At 36.3% G+C, this 19629-nt stretch overlaps 1 protein-coding gene across 3 annotated transcripts; it reads right to left on the bottom strand.

Moving 5' to 3' along the window:
- Positions 1-2218: 2218 nt before the first annotated feature.
- camk1a (calcium/calmodulin-dependent protein kinase Ia) lies at positions 2219-17729 on the bottom strand. Of its 3 annotated transcripts, none has more exons than XM_083535318.1 (12): positions 17563-17729; positions 15222-15335; positions 10869-11000; positions 9365-9439; positions 9133-9271; positions 7253-7379; positions 6953-7028; positions 5746-5858; positions 5411-5489; positions 5192-5279; positions 4578-4749; positions 2219-3061 (listed from the first exon to the last, which is right to left on the bottom strand). In XM_083535318.1, exons 2-12 carry the CDS (start codon positions 15302-15304, stop codon positions 2970-2972), a joined length of 1176 nt encoding a protein of 391 aa, XP_083391444.1. In that variant the 5' UTR covers positions 15305-15335; positions 17563-17729; the 3' UTR covers positions 2219-2969. The 3 variants fall into 3 exon arrangements, with proteins under 3 accessions (XP_083391444.1, XP_083391446.1, XP_083391445.1); XM_083535320.1 differs by having other exon boundaries at positions 9365-10111; positions 10169-11000; positions 17563-17633; XM_083535319.1 differs by lacking the exon at positions 17563-17729 and adding an exon at positions 15470-15521.
- Positions 17730-19629: the final 1900 nt, after the last annotated feature.

Genomic DNA, 19629 nt, shown 5'->3' with positions numbered 1-19629 from the left:
TATATATCCTATTAGCTATAAACCCACAGGGATCTCATTCTGAGCCCTTCATGAAAGGACATCCATTTAGTTGCTCTCTTTTGACTTTGGAAAAGGGCTGCTGTCACACTAGATATTTTTTTTTATAGAGATCACTGGTTGAAGCACCTTCTTTGCTGAAAGGAAAAGAAAAGCTGATTTACACGACATGCACACAGTAACCATAACAACACTACCACCAATTCGTAGCTAGTAAAGGTTAACTAGCCAATAGTATTATTCATAATAAGAATAAAGACTGGATTTTTCTTAAACATGGTCTACAGAGGAGGCAGCTTGCCTGAGCTTTGGCTTGAGCAACAGTATTTGTGTGACTAGACAGCATTCAGACTATATATGCAAAGACTGGCATGTAAAGTTGTATATCAATGAATGTTGCAAAACCCAAATATTTGTTATCTCTAGTTAAACTGCAATATAAAAAACTGACATTAACTATCATAGATTGAAGATTACACTACATTATGTGGACAAACGTATTGGGACACCAGACCTTTCCAGCCTATGTGTTTTTTTTCTCCAAACTGTTACCACAAAATTGTAAGCGGAATTGTACAGTTGTCTTTGGATGCAGACCTTTTCCAGCATGACAATGCTCCTGTGCACAATCCATGACTTACATGGGTTAGAGCACAAATCTCTACAACTACATATTCCCAGAAGAGTGGAGTTTATATATATATATATATATATATATATATATATATATATATATATATATATATATATATATATATATATATATATACAGTACAGACCAAAAGTTTGTACACACCTTCTCATTCAAAGAGTTTTCTTTATTTTCATGACTATGAAAATTGTAGAGTCACACTGAAGGAATCAAGGGCTATTTGACCAAGAAGGAGAGTGATGGGGTGCTGCGCCAGATGACCTGGCCACCACAGTCACCGGACCTGAACCCAATCGAGATGGTTTAGGGGTAAGCTGTACCGCAGAGTGAAGGCAAAAGGGCCAACAAGTGCCAAGCATCTCTCGGGGAACTCCTTCAAGACTGTTGGAAGACCATTTCAGGTGACTACCTCTTGAAGCTCATCAAGAGAATGCCAAGAGTGTGCAAAGCAGTAATCAAAGCAAAAGGTGGCTACTTTGAAGAACCTACAATATGACATTTTTCAGTTGTTTCACACTTTTTTGTTATGTATATAATTCCATATATAATTCCACATGTGTTAATTTATAGTTTTGATGCCTTCAGTGTGAATCTACAATTTTCATAGTCATGAAAATAAAGAAAACTCTTTGAATGAGAAGGTGTGTCCAAACTTTTGGTCTGTACTGTGTATATATATATATATATATATATATATATATATATATATATATATATATATATATATATATATATATATATATATATATATATATATATATATATATATATATATATATATATATATGGGGACTAAATGTGGAATGGGATGTTTAGAAAACACATATGAATCTTATGGTCAGGTGTCCACAAACTTAGTCTATATAGTGTACAACATGCCCCAAAGTATGTGAATACCCAATTAGCATGCCCATATGTGTAGGTTGAACATCCCATTCTAGTTTTAGTTCCACTTTAGTCTCTCTTTCGCTGTTATGATAATCTCCACTCGTGCATGGAGGCACATTCAACCAATAAAGCATTAATAAGGTTAGCCACTGAGGATCATTTAAGAATTCCAGTCAGTATTCCAGTCCAGTATAGTGGGCTCAAGGTCAGGGTTCTTTGCAGGCCAAACGAGTTCTCCAACCATGACAAAACATCTCTATGGTTCTTAATTTGTTTTGCACAGTGGCTTTGTCAACAGATTTAAGCCCTTAAATCTAACAAAAGGGAAATGTAAGTACTACCGCCAAAAAAGACAATTCATTGCTTCAGAGTTTGTGGTCACAGTTGAAGAAAGGCCCAGATATAAGTATAATGCTCAGGTGTCCACATAATTTGGATTTTCCCAGGTTCTCTGGGTTCCAAAAAATACATGCAGGTGAACTGATTTTAAAGTGCCTTTATGTGTGAATGTGGGTGCATGATTATCTTCAATGAACCGGCATCCAATCCAGGGTCTGTTCCTGCTTTATGCCAGGATAGGCTTGGCATCCACCAATGATAAAGTGGTTACTGAAACTGAATGATTTTGGAATACTCCCTCACAATTTTTTCTCCGTGTCGTTTTTTTCTTCTTCTCGCTTACAGTTCCCTCCAGCTGCCCATTGATTGTTCAGGGGCTGAAAAGTGCTTGACGTCACTATGCATTTGTCTGAAAAGTTAATTTTCGACTTGGTTGAAAGCACTTTGCTGTGATCCAAAAACAGTGGCAGTGCCTATGGGGAATTGGGAAAAATGCCTAGTGTGAAAGCAGTCTAATGGAAACCTAGTCCCATGTACACATGAGGGAGTTCTAGCTTACAGCTTTGAATCACCATCCGGTGTTAAAGCCAGTCTGACACAAAATGCAGGGTCAAAGATGCGAACAGTGCACAAACCATTCAGCAAGGTTTTACACCATTGATTAAGGCAGGGGATTTAAGTGAAGCCTGATACTTTGTGGCATCCGAATTTCATAATCTCTCTTTTCAGTGCCAAGACTAACAAAAAAGACGTTTATTTTAGAAATGATATATCTGATATTCTCAACTACTTTCAGAGAATACAGTTGGAAAATAATCTTTCCATTCTTAGTAAAACACTATGATTTTCTTTGGCTGGGATACAAAATATAAAACATAAACCTGGACATAAACCTCAGTTAAAGGAACACTTGGTTCGGCAATGTTCAGTCCTCCCCAAGCCTCTGTTGCTGTCTTCCTCATTGCACGAGCTCCCTCTGGTGGACAGTTTGAATTCAGCTCTGGTGGTGATAGGCGTGTGTGTAATGGGATCTGCTGGCCTTCTGTAGGTTCTGCATGCTAGTAGGTCAGTCTCAGACCCTGCTGGTTGGTCTACAGCAGTATGCACAGCTTCTGACACTGTCCTGATCAGCACTGTTGCGCCGCTCATCAATATCCGGAGAGCCTAGTCAGAAATAACAGTATAACATCAAAGACAACAGCGATTCATATTCAATTTTGCTTAATTGTAGTTTCAGATTAAGCTAAAGATCTGGTACAGTATTTATAAGTTGTATGTGTGTATGCACAGATGTGTGGAAATTGTGTTCAAATCCAAAATGTGGGATTTAATGCACAAAATCCACATGCGTAAGCAAAGCAAAGGGGAAAATAATGAAATCTGGACTGGCTTTAATTTCAATTAATGTTAAATCGACTACAGTTTTGAGTGTAATTATTATTGTTTTATTATGTACTAACACAGTTGTGTTGTGTATTGTGATTTGTGGACATTTCTTAGCTGAAAGCTCTGATTTGTTTGTTAGCAACCACAGCCTATGCACTATTAAAACTAATAACAATGAATTTCAGTTGAAGCAGGAAACAAATTGCACATAGACAATCCCTGAACAGGTCTTTTAGTACAGTATTTTTAGTCATTTCTATTTTTCTTGGCCCAACCATGGATGGATCACCTATCAGGACTACTGGCAGTTATTTACAGGTTTCTATTATGCCAAGTCATGCACTATTACCCTTCCAGCAAGTTAATAAATTCCAGGCAAATGAGTGTGAATTCAGAATATAGAAGAAATTCTGAAATGTTTCTGGTGATTAATTTGGAATTTATAACCACTGGATTAGTCAAATAAGGTCATGATCGTTTTTAAACTGGAGCTAGTGAATAAGGGAAAAACACAGATAACTATAACACTGAATAAAGAGAAGAAATAGGGTCAAATTATTAAGCAAAATAAAATTGGCCGCAGAAGACTGCAGCCACTGCTGGCTAATGAGTCAGAAGCCTTCAATTCGATGCTTTCGGTTGATAGTGCTTAATGACTTATCACTTTACTAATCAAAATAAAACTCTGATTTAGAAAAAAAAAAAATTCTGTTTCTCAACAAGATGATGGAATCCCTTTATCAGGTGATGCAATGCTGCATATTTTCTGTGACCTGTTTGGATGGGAGACGAAAAAGAATATAGGCTTTTTTAATAAAAAAAAATAATAATAATAATTCATTCACACTATTGTGACTGATTGTTTCAGTTAACACTGGCAGCTAAAGGCAATGGAATGCCTTTTCAGTAAGTAAAAATACCTTGAAATACTGGTAACTATGCCATGTAAACACAGCAGGCTTTTTAGATTAAAATACATACTCATTTTCTCTGTTGAGTATTTATACTTTAATAAAATGTTACATCATGACATCCAGTTTTCAAAGCTGCTATTCTTGATTAAACACCATGGGCCACGAGATTAAGCAGAAAAACAATCATGTGCTGTACTTAGAATTGCTCCTCAAATTCTACTCAACAGTTAAACTCCTAAACAGTTAAACCACATCATTGTTTTTTTCAGATGTTAATGGACCAAAAGTACTTTTAACATCAAATTGTTTAAAGTGGTACTATCAGGTACAGCTGCCCACATCTCTGCTTAACCTGGTGAATGAATCATTAGCTATCTCACCATTCTCCTCCTCTTCATTGTCCTCATCTTCTTCCAGGTGGTGCTCTTTAGCAGGCAGGAGCAGATGTCTGTGGCAAGGGCTGGTGGTGGTGATTTGACTGGATCCCTCCAGGCTAGTCCCAAGCTGTAACCTTCTCATGTGCCTCACGACGGCTGTTGCATTAAAGGCTTGCTGGAAACACACCAGCATAAGATCAAAGGGATCAGAAATGATCACCTACAGTGATCCTTTAAAAGACTTTCCTGATGTATTTTTTTTTTTTCTTAATGATCAGGCATACAGTGCTTAGATTTATTTTATAATCTCTGCATTTCATAATCTCTGCAATATTTTGCTGCTCTTTTTTCAAAGTCTGTTGAGTCTATATTTAGTAGATGACACCTGGCCAATGTTATTATACTCTATCTAAATAAAAGTAAACTAGCAATATTTGAATTATAATCTATTCTACAGTACTATTGCTTGTGAAACTGATATTGTGGTACTGTAATTGCTGATTCCAGTAGATTACTTCAGGATCTTTGTTGCAGCCTAGTTAGTCTGTTATTGCATCATTAATTGTAAATCTAATACACAATTGTGGTAAATTAAAACCCTGTAAATATATACTTACCTTCCATTTACTCTTGGCAAAGTTCTTTTTAATCTGAGCACTGACAGATTCATGAATGTTCTTGTCGAGAGCAGTGTCTCCCGAGATCCTTCAAAACACAGACCGAAACACAGAGGAGAAGCTGGTGAGGGGGATTAGTATATGTACAAAGTGTTGTTTAACAAGTAGAGACAAAGCTTTCAGAAGCACTGTGAAATGGAAAGGGGGTTAGAGTCGTACCATGGGTGCTGTAATGCTTGTTCGCAAGTATATCTTAGCTCTGGATCTTTCTCCATTAGGTGGTATATAAAATCTTTAGCTGGAAGATGAAGAATGATCAACATTGGAATGTAAAACCCATTTATTAAATGCAAGACTGATCAAGAAAAAACATGTACTGAGGACAAATTAATAAAAAAAAATAAAAAAAACATTTAGTGTCAAGGTCCAGACGTATTGCACATTAGCATACACTGAACTTTGTACATTAGTAAACAACATTGTCTGAATACAGGAAAGCCATAAAAGTAAAAAAAACAACAACAACAACAACAACAACAACAACAGAGAATCACCTGAGTCTGATATATCATCCCAATATGGAGAATCAAACTCATATTCAGCCTTCAAGATTTGCTCAAACAGCTTGGCGTCATTTTCATCATAAAATGGTGGATATCCACATAACCTGCAAAATGCATTTGATAAAAAAACATGTTTTTGTACTTCATCGTTTCTTGACTTTAGAGGAAACTTTTTCCTAACGTGCTTTTTTATTAGAATGTATCCACATCTTTATACAGCATGTATAGTTACAGCAAGTTAACTGAGTTAACTGCAATACAATTAGTAAGACTTAAAATGACTTGTGTATTCAAACCACTTCAGTTTTTATTTGTCTTTTAAAAACGAATTTTACCTTTTTGCCCATGAGTTGAAATAAAGCTTTTAGGTTTGTTTTACAAAATCTATTAAAATTCAACAACTGAAATCTCTCATTTAGTTACACATTTAGACACTTTCTTGTAAATTACTGCTTCTTGTCATTATATTTCTGGCCCTTGTCATGCTGAATGGCCTCACTTCTCACCAGCTTCCCTGTCCCTACAATTTAAAAGCACCTCACAGCATCACGCTACCACCACCATGCTTCAATTTATAAATTGATGCAGGTGATAAGCTGTGCTTTTTTTTTTTGTTTTTTTTGTCCAGATGCAAGGAATTCAGACAGGAGAGTTTTACCCTTATGCACTCAGAGCTCTTTAAGTGTCTGCCCAATGTATTTTAGTCATGAGTGGCTTCTACCTAATGCTTTAAAAAAAATGTATATGTTTTCCCTATTTATGTCGCAATACGTTTCGATCACAAATCAAAGTAGAGTCGTTTGAACTGCACTTTGAATTGTAATACCTTATACACATAGTTGTATTTCTCTCTGAAACATGTTAAATCATTTGAATTTGATGGAGTTTGAATGAGATTTCTATCCCAAAATAATCAAAACCAATAGGATGCAACTAAAATCAACTTAGACCGCCTTAGTCAAGGATATAATTACGTAGTTAAATAAGATATTTCTGTTTTTGACAATATATTAAGTATAAAAAAATATATTAATGTAAATAAGTTAATATAATCTATTTTAAATTAAATCAAAAATTATGTGTAAAAAGTAAAGGGGTCTGAACACTTTCAAAAGCCATTGTATGTACAGTCTACCGTAGACATTTTAATTTAACTTCATGTTCAGCACGTGATTTGTGTTTGCAGACACCAACTCACAAAATGTACGAAATAACCCCTATAGACCAGCAATCCACTGCTTTGCTGTAGGGTTTCTGAGCCAGAACCTCAGGGGCTGATAAAGGAGAAAAGAAAAAGCGAAAGAGTAGAGTACCCAGAAGACCTTGCGATCAATATACACTCTACAATAATTTTCACTTCTGAAGAGAAGCAGCAAAGAGCTGCAGGCATAGAGAGCACTTCTGTATCACTAACAGCCTCACTCAAATCTCTTTGATTATTGCGTTTTCAGGAAAAGTGTGAATAAAGCTCAGAGAGACAGGCAACTCTTTATCATACCCACATATCCAGGCGTTCCACAGGCAGTTGACATCACAGTTCCAGAGTCCTCGATTTTTGAGAGTCCAAAGTCACTGATCATGATGTTGGAGTCTTCATCCATGCTACAATACAGAAGGTTCTCTGGCTGCACCAAGACATAGGAAGGTATGGTTTGAATTAGTTTTGAATTAGTTTTCATTTGCTATCAGTTTTTTTTTTTTTTAACTAAAATTCTTTTCTATCAGCTTTTTTTTTTTTATTTTTTTTTTTTTTTACGTATCATAGACAAAAGCCATTGAAGGGGTGAACTAGGTTGGATATTTTGGTTATACTTAGTGCCATATTGCTAGGATCATACTAATTCCTTGCGGCCAGCATTGTCAAACAGATGTTATTAGAGACCAGATAAAGAGTGATCTAAAAAAACAAGGTACAAAAATATAATTGTACCCTGCCCAAATTAGGATTACAGGGACAGATTACAGAGTCCCCGGCCCCCAGTATCCAATAAAACAGATATTCTGTTTTAGTCAGATGGATAAAGCAATGTGAATGCCTTTCAGACAGCAGGCATATGATAAACAGTCATATATGGACCAGATCTTTGCAATGAAAACTGTCACAATTTTCTCCGACGTCTGAAACAATGCAGTAAAATACATGAGTACAACACATGCATGGTCTAGCAGAAGTTTGAGCGAGAGATAAATGTAACCTCTTAAAGGACTGTCCATACTATGTATCGATTGAGGTTAGAGAGATAGTGTCTATATGGTACATGTCCAAGTCCTAAATCATATAGGAAGCTATGATGAATAGGCTGTTGGTGTCTGTTATGTCAGCAATCCTAAGATGCTCTGGTGGTCAATGTTGGTGAAAAAACCCCATCAAATTGACAAAGGTGGAAAAGGAGGTAAAGCTCACAGAAGATTTTTCTGATTCAATTAAAAAAGTCTAGAAAAGCCAGAAGGGCTGCATTAAAAGCTTCACACTTCAGGCCCTGTTGAAAAATCATTGCCAAGGTTCTGGCATTCTCCATCTGATAGTCACAAAGGAATTGCAAGCTTCAATCCAGAGATTAAGTGATTTCCTATTGGAGCTAGATGCTAGGCCGTTTGTGTAACTTGCCATTTTATCTAACAAAAGACAATGATAAAGTGTAGCTTCCACTTGAGATAGCTATTTGTTAGTCATCATTATACCCAGGATAGTTGGCAAATTGCACACATGGTTAAGAGCCAAAATACAAAGGTGCCATTTTGTGGCTTAAGCCAGCATTGCTGCTAGAGGTATTGACCTATCTGTTCTTGCAGATAAGACTGTGCCCAGGCCAGGTTATTGTTCAGAGAAGTCTCTTTTAAGTAGTTTGTGCTTGTGTGCTTTGGGAGTACCCTAAAAGGACCTCTCTGTCTAAAGACATGTTGCACACAGATACTGGAATACTAAAATGTACATATACTAAAATCATTCTTTCACTTTCCTTCACCAGCTTCTACATGAGTTTTATGACCCACTCCCTTGAGTGAATCCTTTGAGTGATTCTCATCTTTATTAAATAGAATCATAAATGGTACCATATGAAACCATAGTTCTACAATTAACTGGAAGGCTGACAGATCATCTGGGTCATTTCAGTTGATGCGAATGGCCAGAGGACAAGGCGCCGTTTTATAGCTATCATTGTCATGTGATCATGATTTTGCTATTAGTACTTGACATTGGAAACAAGCACACAGGAACACTCCATTGGTTCCAGACAGAAATCACCCTGGCAGTTCTTTAATTAGTGGACATAACTATAGTTATATACAGTATGAAGCCTATCATTTTTGCCCTATTATGAATTCTGTTTCCTGACAGGTGTCAGCATTTTAGTTGAAATAACCTAGCAGCCCTACCTTTAGATCCCTGTGCACAATGCCCACATCATGCAGATATTTTACTGCATCTAAAATCTGATGAATGAGTTTACTGGCATCTCTCTCTGTGTAGAAACCTTTCTCAACAATTCTGTCAAACAGCTCCCCACCAGATACCCTATAGACACACAGACACACAAATACACAATCAAGGTTATAGTTTCTAATATATGCAGAGCACTCTAGAGTTACTCAAGTACTCAATACTCACAATTGCATGACCAGGTACAGGTGTGTCTGACTCTCAAATGTGTCCTCCAGTGAAACAATGTTCTTATGTTTTATCCTGCAATAGACAGACATGTTTTTATTTTTTTCTAATTATATTTTATTAGCAAATAATTATTGCTATTTAAATTATTACAATTCAGACTAACTGTTAAATAATACTTATTTCTATTCCTATACCTTTGACATGAATGTACTGAGATTTCTTGTCAAGGCCATGATCATCCAGCATTAGCATGTTTATATGTGCCTTGCTCTTCTTCATCAAAAATCATAAACTATTTTTGCTTTTCTTATTTTGCACAGCATTTACCATGCATATAGGAAATCTCAGGTTTCATTAAGGCTAATTGGCTATAAATGTAGGCTTGAATATTAGAATAATAATTGCATATTATGATGTGCCTTGTACACGTTTTTTTTTACATTTGGTATGGCTGTCTTTTTAAAATGAAGGAGGTGTAGTAGGTACCTTAATTTCACTGCTGCCAATACTGATTTGTGCTTTAAGTTCTTATTTTATTCAAGTCATCATTAGACCTCACCTCATTTTCTTTCCTCAATATTGCAGTCTTGTTCAGTTGCCTTTATTGGTATGTACCACAGCCCCTAATCTGTTTACCTCTGTCTCCTATTTTCTTTTTCTTTCTATCTGTCTTTAATTACAGTATTTCTCCCAGCATCAGTAAACTCTAACTCTCTCTCTCTCTCTCTCTCTCTCTCTCTCTCTCTCTCTCTCTCTCTCTCTCTCTCTCTTTCTCTCTCTCTCTCTCTCACACACACACACACACACACACACACACACACACACACACACACACACACACACACACACACAGTGTCTATCTTTCTGTCTATTTTACCTGACCCCCTTCACTGTTTTTCTCCCGCCGCTTCCCTGAAGTGCTGAGGGAACCCTTCATACCATCTCAACCCCAGTGTGTTCTGTTTCCCCAGCAACTGAGACACTAAAAATAGGCCTGACTCCAATACTCCTGACATTTCTGGTGCATGCTTCCTCCAGTTCTACAAGGCAACACCACACTGTTTACCCCTGACATGTGCTCTTAGAAACAGCTTATCTCTCTCCAGAGTCAGGCCTTACTGGTGTTAAATGAAACAGCATGAATATGAGCCTGTATTAAGTGACATTACACCAAATCATTATCACAATCTAATTTTTTACATATGTTTTGTATTTTAAATGTTTCTTTATCATTTTAATTTGTATTTTGGATATATTTGTAACTTGTAACCCAGAAATGAAACTTTTTTACATGTTGTTTTGTCCTTTTTAAACCATCCTTCCAACTACTGCACCTCCAAAGACAGCATATGGAACATCTCAGATTGCCTCCCCAGACTGAAACGTTGTGCACCTCCACTTTATCATGAAAAGAGATCATCAGATATGTTTTGCCTCATAATAAAATATAGCCCTATAACATACTGCGTACCTGGGTGTTTTGCATCATTTTATACATCACCTGTGTAGCACAACAATCTCATTTTCGATACTGTTCTCTTTGCCCTCCAGTGCTTTCTTGGGGATGCACTTGACAGCAACCAGGCGCTGAGTATTCTTCTCTTCAGCCAGCACCACCTCAGAGAATGCCCCCCTGTAAAATTGCCAAGATGATGGGTGAAGGAAAGAACTCATGTGAGACCAGTTCGGCTGTTATGACTGTGCTGGTTTTGGATAATAGAGCTGGCCGTGGGGGCTGCATTAAAGGATGCCAATGACAGCCTGCAGTATATATGGGTACTGTAATATCTGTGGGCTGATATTCTGTTGATAAGTTCATTTACTTATCACTTTTGCATAAGCCGTGACAACTGTTCTGCCTGTCTCTACAGTATCAATTTGTAGATAAGGACCTTGGCTACAGATACACAAGCAAACACAGAGTAAGCATAAAAGTAAAGAAAGCAAACCGCATAATGACACATAATAACACTGTAAATGTACAGTAGCAAATAATTAATAATGAATAATTTTCCACAGCACACACATTATATGTATTATATATAATCATACATAATAAAAGAGTGACAAACAATAACTGCAAAAACTGTTGTTATTATTAATGTTCTATATAAAACAACAGATCATAAACTCTGACTGAAATTGATCTTAGACTGATTTATTAAAACACATTTAATAAACCTTCACAAAGAATAATTGTAGTTCAGTGCCAACATTAAAATTAATGTTCACCCGAAGTTAATGTGGAACAAAAAAAAGCTTATTTACAAACTTTTGGGGTTTGGCCTGAAACCATTTCTGACTTTAATCTCTTGGCGAAATATCTCAGTCAGTACGGTATATTAACTTGCATTGTTGACTACATGCCACTTTGTAATTGGTTATGTGTTGAAAGAGAGCTTTACATCAGCTTACACAGCAAAAACATCCTACAAACAACCTAGAGGATCAACAGACATGTTTTGAATGTAGTACTGTTGAAGGCCTGTTTATTCTCCAATAGCCTGAAATGTCAGATTATTAAAATCGATAATGCAGATCAAATGTGTGTGTGTGTGTGTGTGTGTGTGTGTGTGTGTGTGTGTGTGTGTGTGTGTGTGTGTGTGTGTGTGTGTGTGTGTGTGTGAGAGAGAGAGAGAGAGAGAGAGAGAGAGAGAGAGAGAGAGAGAGAGAGAGAGAGAGTTAGAGTTTACTGATGCTGGGAGAAATACTGTAATTAAAGACAGATAGAAAGAAAAAGAAAACAGGAGACAGAGGTAAACAGATTAGGGGCTGTGGTACATACCAATAAAGGCAACTGAACAAGACTGCAATATTAAGGAAAGAAAATGAGGTGAGGTCTAATGATGACTTGAATATAGCTGCAGACTGTTACAAATTCAGAATTATACACTGTAGAGGACAAGGACCGTTATCACATATACAGTGCTGTTAAAAAGTATTTGCCCCCTTCCTTATTTTTTTGTTTCTTTGTTTTATTTATTTGCATAAATTGTTACAAATAAATGCTTCAGATCATCAAGCAAATTATAACCTCAAGTAAATACAAAATGCAGTTTAATGATGATGAAGGGTAAAAATATTATCTAAAAATAATCTGTTTCCATCTGCCTGGCCCTATGTTACAAAGTATTTGCCCCCTAAACTTAACAACTGGTTGTACCATAATAACTGACAATAAGTCTTACACATCACTGTGGAGGAAAACTTTTTTACAGAGCTGTATGTTTTGGTTTGATGTATGAAAAAAGTCTACAATGTTCTGAGCATGCTAGATTTATCCTTAAAATATCACCGGGGTACTGTTCTCCCCATGACAACTACCAAACTGTCTACACACTAAAGCAAATGGATCTCTACAATAAAAGAACTACAGAACAAGCAGGATATGTGCAGACTGACCTTTCAGCACATGATGAATTTGCAGAAAGGTCATTCATCAGTGTTTAATACTGTTGGTGACTGGAGCAATCAATCAATGGGAGTGTTACTCCTACACTTATCTGTGCGCTTTATCCTTACCTTTATTTCATTTATTTATTGTTGCTTATTGCAATTACTGAAATAATGATTGAGCAGCAGCCTATTCAGAATGTATTCCCAGCTCTCACCCTGGTTCTGGTATAGGCTTTGGATCCACAATGACCCTGACCCTGACTCTGACCCTGACCCTGACCCTGACCCTGACCCTGACTGACTGACTGACTGACTGACTGACTGACTGACTGACTGACTGACTGATTGAATGAATTAATGAATTAATGAAATAATTATAATTATAAGCATTCTAAATGTGCAGTGAGTTTTCAAAATAATTTATTTATGCAGTGTACCTCATGGTGAATTGTGTAAATTTAAAGTTAATTCAGCCTAAATAATGAATCAACTCAATTACATCACAATGTTATTATGAATAATAATTAATAATTTTAACTTTTTTATGTTCTATGTTTAAGAACATACAGTGAATTTTTTTTTTCTTTTTCTAAGAAACACTTGGCAGACTGTTTTGGGAGCTAAGTTCCACAGTGAGGCTATGCAAATTATGCCGGAAACGACATCCATATATCATCACCCAGGACCCTAAAAAACTTTGGTCTCTACAGCTACCATTCCAGCCCTATAAGAAATCTCCTATACTGCCACCAGGGCAAACAGTCCTCTATGACCCCATCATGATTGTTCCATAAACATACTGAGTCCGCTGATTGGTCTGGCACAAAAGCAAAACAACAATGTGAATGTTTTTTCCAAAATCTGAGAGCATTGTGAGATCCCAAAGCATTTTGTTTCCTTAATTGTCCCTAATAGAAGAAGCACTGCTAGTTAAACACCTTATATGGTGTTTCACTGGTACTAAAATAATATTTGAAAGATGTGTAGACAATGGTGCCCTTTTGAACTTCTTCTTCTTTCGGCTTCTCCCATTAGGTGTTGCCACACCAATAATGAGTTATTATTCCCATACTCTCATTTGTCTTGTGTAGACAAAAGAAAACCCTTGGATTGTCTTTCCAAAAAAAAAAAAAAAAGATTTTCTACAATAAATCAATAAATCAATTTACCAAAATGAAATACATCCTGGGATGGCAGTTAATTGCAGGTCGCTATGCATACCCAATCAAACACTTATTCTCACCTTGGGGCGTTTCACTTTCGGTGGAATGAAATCAGAGAAACCAAGAAAATCACTTAGACATGGGCAGAACTCCATACTCCACAACTAAACCTAAGTTTAGAATTAAACCATTGCCCCTAAGCTATACCAAAGTTCAGCTGCACCACCTTATATACATAGTCACTTGCGTATGTACAAACAACATCTCTTCTCTGCATATTATTACAATGTAATGATATATTTTTTTTTTTTTGTATGATGTTTTTAAGCTTTAATCTGCACTCTGCCCATTTTTAATTTTGAAAGATTCTGCCTCTCTAAGATACTGTTGTTGTTGTTTTTTCACCAATCATGTTACTGACCTGTTTCCAATTAACATAATTGTTTATATAAAAACACCTGGTAGTGGCACCCAACCACAGTGGCAACTTAATTAATATCTATGCATCTGTATGGTGACATATTATAAAGCTTAATTTAAATGCTTCTACCCTAAGCCACAGACAGGAGACAACAGCATGCCCTTTTTAGTTCTGCAATCTTGCATCCCCTTGTACGTCTGCACTATCAGACACTGGGTGAGTTCCAGAAAAAAACTAGTATGCAGGAAAAACAACAAGCACACACATACAAACAAACACACTCACACAAACACAGACACACACATACGAGCACACGCGGCCCCTTTCTGTCTCATATGTCCTCATGCAGACACTAACATGCTGTGAGGATGCAGAGCGAAACGACAGAAAATGGGTATTCACCCACACACTCTGCAGTATAAATATAGCCACAGTGACTGAGGGCCGGTGCAGTGTTCAGGAGAATTGTAAGCGTGGCTCTCCTTATCTGAGTGCTGAGAGCAAGCTTCAGCTTCACTAATCACAATAATCAAAATGTCAACATGTCCCATAATATAGAATGATAAAAGACTGCTACAGCATCTGGAATATTACAGAACCTTTTAAAGCCAGAAAACTATGATGTGACATCATTATGCACCACTGCCATGCATGCAATGCTTGTGAGTATGGTTCACTATCTGAACCATAAAAAACATTTGTTCTTAATCCCAATCTGTCACATTGCAGTTCCAATACTGACTCTCAAACAAAACCATGCACTTCAGAAAGATAAAGGCTTAGAACAAAATAAAATCATTTGAAAAAATAATGGAAGGAAATTAACTATCTATTTGGATTCATAAGCAAATGGTTTATTTTATAAAACACTTACGTTCCCAAAACTTCTTTGAAGTCATAATTTTCCTTGATGTCAGTTGTCTTCTTTTTCCAGCCTTTTCCTTCTTCTAAGGGCATTGTACAGCTGGGCTGATGCTCCACTTGGAAGCTGAAAAGAGAGGATTAGGGATAGCCCAATGGATAACACAGGGGGGGAAAAAGCATGATAAGAGAGTGTGCCAATTCACACTGTATTCACATAAAGGAATATAATTGGGATTCAGGATTGAGTACCAGTCATACCATAAAATGTTTGACCAGAGCTAGTCAAAACCTCTGCTTTCCATAATTGCGTCGTGTGGAAAGATTTATTTTAAGGAGCTTGATAACCCTTCCACCAATTCCTGACTGACACTTGACAGCCAGGAGGAAAGTAGATCATATCAAGCTACTTCAGGTTAATGTGGCTCTGCTTTTTACAATATTTTGAGTTTTCTCATGGGTTCTCATGGGTTCAGGTTAAAGATGTAAATTACCCACAAGAAAAGCAGAATGAATTAGAGGAGCCAAAAAGCTCTTAGAGCTTATAGTCTAAGTTGGACGGTTGAGTGAGAATGTGAAATTCTCTAATTTGCATCGAACGACCATGCATAACTGATATTTGATTCACGATATTTAATGGAGTTTTGAACTCTGAAGAGCTATGGAAGGTTCAGTAGGCAAACACAATATCTAATGTGCCATATCTTAAGTACTTTGCACATCTGTGCTGCATATCTGCAGCGCCATAGCTTTCGTTCTGCAGCATTTGCAACTTACTCTACACCAATCATTCATTTTCCCTGGGGTTAGAAATACAATTTATTACTGCAGTAATACTTCCTCTTTTCACTCAGAGGAAGAAAAAAAAAACATCTTTATAAAGCTATACACTTTGCATTTTACTTTATACTGTTTTATACTGTTTTATACTTTAATTCAAAAGACTTGTGTTTACAATATAAGTTTTTTTATAATATTAGCATATATAAATTAGTACTTAATGTAATTTATTTTGTATTTTATATGTTTAATGTATTTTGTGAGTTTTAATATGTGTTCACATTTAAGTTTTTGGATTGCAGCTTGAATTTCCCTCTGGGATTAACAAAGTGATCTATCTATCTATCTATCTATCTATCTATCTATCTATCTATCTATCTATCTATCTATCTATCTATCTATCTATCTATCTATCTATCTATCTATCTGTCTGTTTAAAATTTGTGATATATGGGTGATAAAATGTGCAATGCATTTAAAGAAATGATGATGTCCTCTAATTATTACTTTATTTCAATTGACTTTGCTTCATGATAAAGCATGGTGTGAAACTTGATGTTGGGAGATCCCTCATGTAAAGCTTGAGCCAAATCCTGCATCTTTGGGTATGCGGGTTGCCAGGTCGATGAATTATCCGTCTATTTTTCTCCGCGCTAACTGAAAAGGATTAAAACATATATCTTGTGTTAGTTAACAGTTACTTCCAAACGTGTATAACGACTACCATAGTTTTAATGTGACCTGGTCTGTTTGCGTGGATTTTGTATCGTTCATTGAAAAGCGATTACGTGTTCGTTTTTTCTTCCTGGCAAACTTGATACGCGACTTAGGGGTTGTGTTAGTGGAGGCGCGCGCAGGGATTCCTAGGACATGAAGCTGTGAGCGCCCGCAATAGACCCTCATTGTGCAAATTTCTAAATGCTTCAGCCTCGGGAGAACATTTATAAAGATTTAAATACAAAATATACAGAGAGAAAAAAGAGAACAAGAATGATAAAGAAATGCCTAAATAGTACCACTGAATACCTTCAGCAATCTCAAACATCCAATAAGGATTGAAGAGGATGCAGTGAAAATGGCATCTAAGATAATGCATGAACCAGTAAATGAATCGATGTACTGTAAATTGTGCCATGGGGCATTGTGGTTGAGATGTGGAATGATCTTGGAATCTTTTTTCTATTCTGTAGTTGCGTGTGCAGAAGTGTCCCTTAAGAATGAAAAACATCATAAAACCTCTATTATAATACGCGATATTTGTAGAAACAAAGACAATGCTTATATAAACCCAGTTTTGGTCAATGCACCAAATCCCGCTCCCACCTCGTGAAGCCCAACTCACTAGATGCAGGATGGAAATCAGTGCTGGCAATGCGCAACTCATTTCTGCAAAACTCTGCTGTCATGCATTCAGGTGCAGCAATGTAGTAATGCCATGCTGCCTATGTAAGGACCCTTTGCCCGGTTAAACTGCTGATGCAAGATTGACCAAATGCAGGACTAAAGGATTTAAAAATGCCTAGTGTTTTAAAAATGTATAGTTTTTTATGAGAGGATGGTTTCTAAATGCCTACCTGTTCGCCTGATCTCGGAGCTGAATGCTTTGCGTGCGGTCTTTAGAGCTGATGTCGCGCTCGCGCTGCTCAGCCAGACCTGCTCTGACGTCACATGCGCTGCTGCAGGGATCCTAAAATCAGCAAGTTCCTCCGACATCCGGCAGCTGAGAGAACGTACAACATCTGGAGCAATGAGCACAGTCCCACAACTTGGAACTTAGAATCCAAAACAAGTCTTAATGTCTCGCATTGTGAAAGACTTGTTTTGCTAAGATTAACCTTTAATCGGTCCTTGGGGTCTATATGACCCCCAATCGACTTTTCCTTGATTAAAAAAAAAGGGTTCCCTTCATCTGAGTGGAATAATATTTTGTGACTTTTCCTACATAATCTATCTATACACACACAAAAAAACTGGGCTTGATTCGGTTGTTCTGAAGGTATGTAAAAAAATTTTTTACACTTCTGGTCTTCGGGGTCAATATGACCCCACATTGAAATGAATGGGAAATGTAAAAAAAACTCAATATTTTTTCTTCATTTGTCAAAAAAAAATCTATAAATCCAGCATAAATCAAAAATTTAGATCATCATTTAAGTGATTTTTTCATAAAAAATTAATATTTCATATGCAAGCTTATGGTGTAGTTGAGGAATTGTGTGGTAAATAGGTACAAAAGTACTTCATATCTCCCAAAACACAGCATTAATGAATAGATGAGAAGTAAACAAAAAAATATATATATTATTTGTATAATTAAAAATGTATATTTTTTGTATAATTTCTCTATCAATTGTTGGGGTCATATAGACCCCAAAGACCAGATTTGTAAACAGGAAACGAAGACCTTATGAGGGTTAATGTACAAGATACAAAGTGGAACAAAGCATCTGAGATGAAATGGCATGCTGACTACTCCAAAAATATACTGTCTACTACTGTCTGATTCATTAATAACCTTGTGAAGCAAATCCCACAATCATGCTCCAAAATCTAGAAACCCCCCCCCCCTCCCAGAAGAGTGAGATTATTCTAGCAACAACGGAGAACTAAAGCTAGAATGGGATGTTCATCAAGCGTATAAATGAAATGGTAATTTTTCCACAAACTATAAAAATAAATGGCCTAATGAGCCCACATGTGCGCATGACTAACTTTCCATTAAACAACATATTGTTACTGATGGTCTACTTATTCAATTTTTTGTTTTAGATGACTAGTTTCTTCAGATAACTATGCATATAATCGCAGACTGCATATTATAATTGGTTATTCATTACAATAACCGGCTTTTTTTCTGTTGTTTTTCTAACCACTGATAGATTTTTTTGTCTCCATACTTTATTCATGACAAAAACAACTTATATAAAATGGTGTTAACAAATACAAACACACTTGTAAAAAGTTTTGATGCTGTGTAAATTGTAAATTAAAAAAGTATGCAATGATTTGATAAACCCATATTTTATTCACAATAGAACACAGAAAACATATTAAATGTTTAAACTGAAGACGTGTATCATTTTAAGAAAAAAATAAGTTAATAGTGAATTTGATGACCACAACACATTTCAAAAAAGTTGGGATGGGGCAACAAAAGCTGGAAAAGCAAGTAATACTGTTGAGTGGCATCAGGTCAGAAACATGATTGGGTTTTGAAAGAGTATCTCAGACAGATTATTATTATTAATACATAATTCAAAAGTTTTTTTTAGAATCTGTGCAAGAGAAGCCATATGTGAACATAATCCAGAACTGCCACCATGTTACCACCATCTTTGGGTCAAAGCAAATTAAAAAAATACTCTGGCAAAAAAAACCTGGAAAGATGTTCTGTAGTCTAACATATTGGAATTTCAAATTTCATTTTGCACATTAATGGATGCCACATCTTATTGACTAAAAAGAAGAGGGGGTCATCTGTTTTTTTTTTATCAATGCCCATTTTAAATGCCTGCATCTCTGATGGTATGGAATTGCATTATTGCCTGTGGAATGGGTAGCTTTTACATATAGGAAGAAACCATCATGCTGAAAAGTATATACAGGTTTAAGAGTAAGATATGCATCTTTCCAAGTCAAGT

This window comes from Silurus aristotelis, assembly GCF_946808225.1.
Source record: "Silurus aristotelis genome assembly, chromosome: 2".
Taxonomy (NCBI): Eukaryota; Metazoa; Chordata; class Actinopteri; order Siluriformes; family Siluridae; genus Silurus; species Silurus aristotelis.
This window is presented reverse-complemented; position numbering and strand designations above follow the sequence as displayed.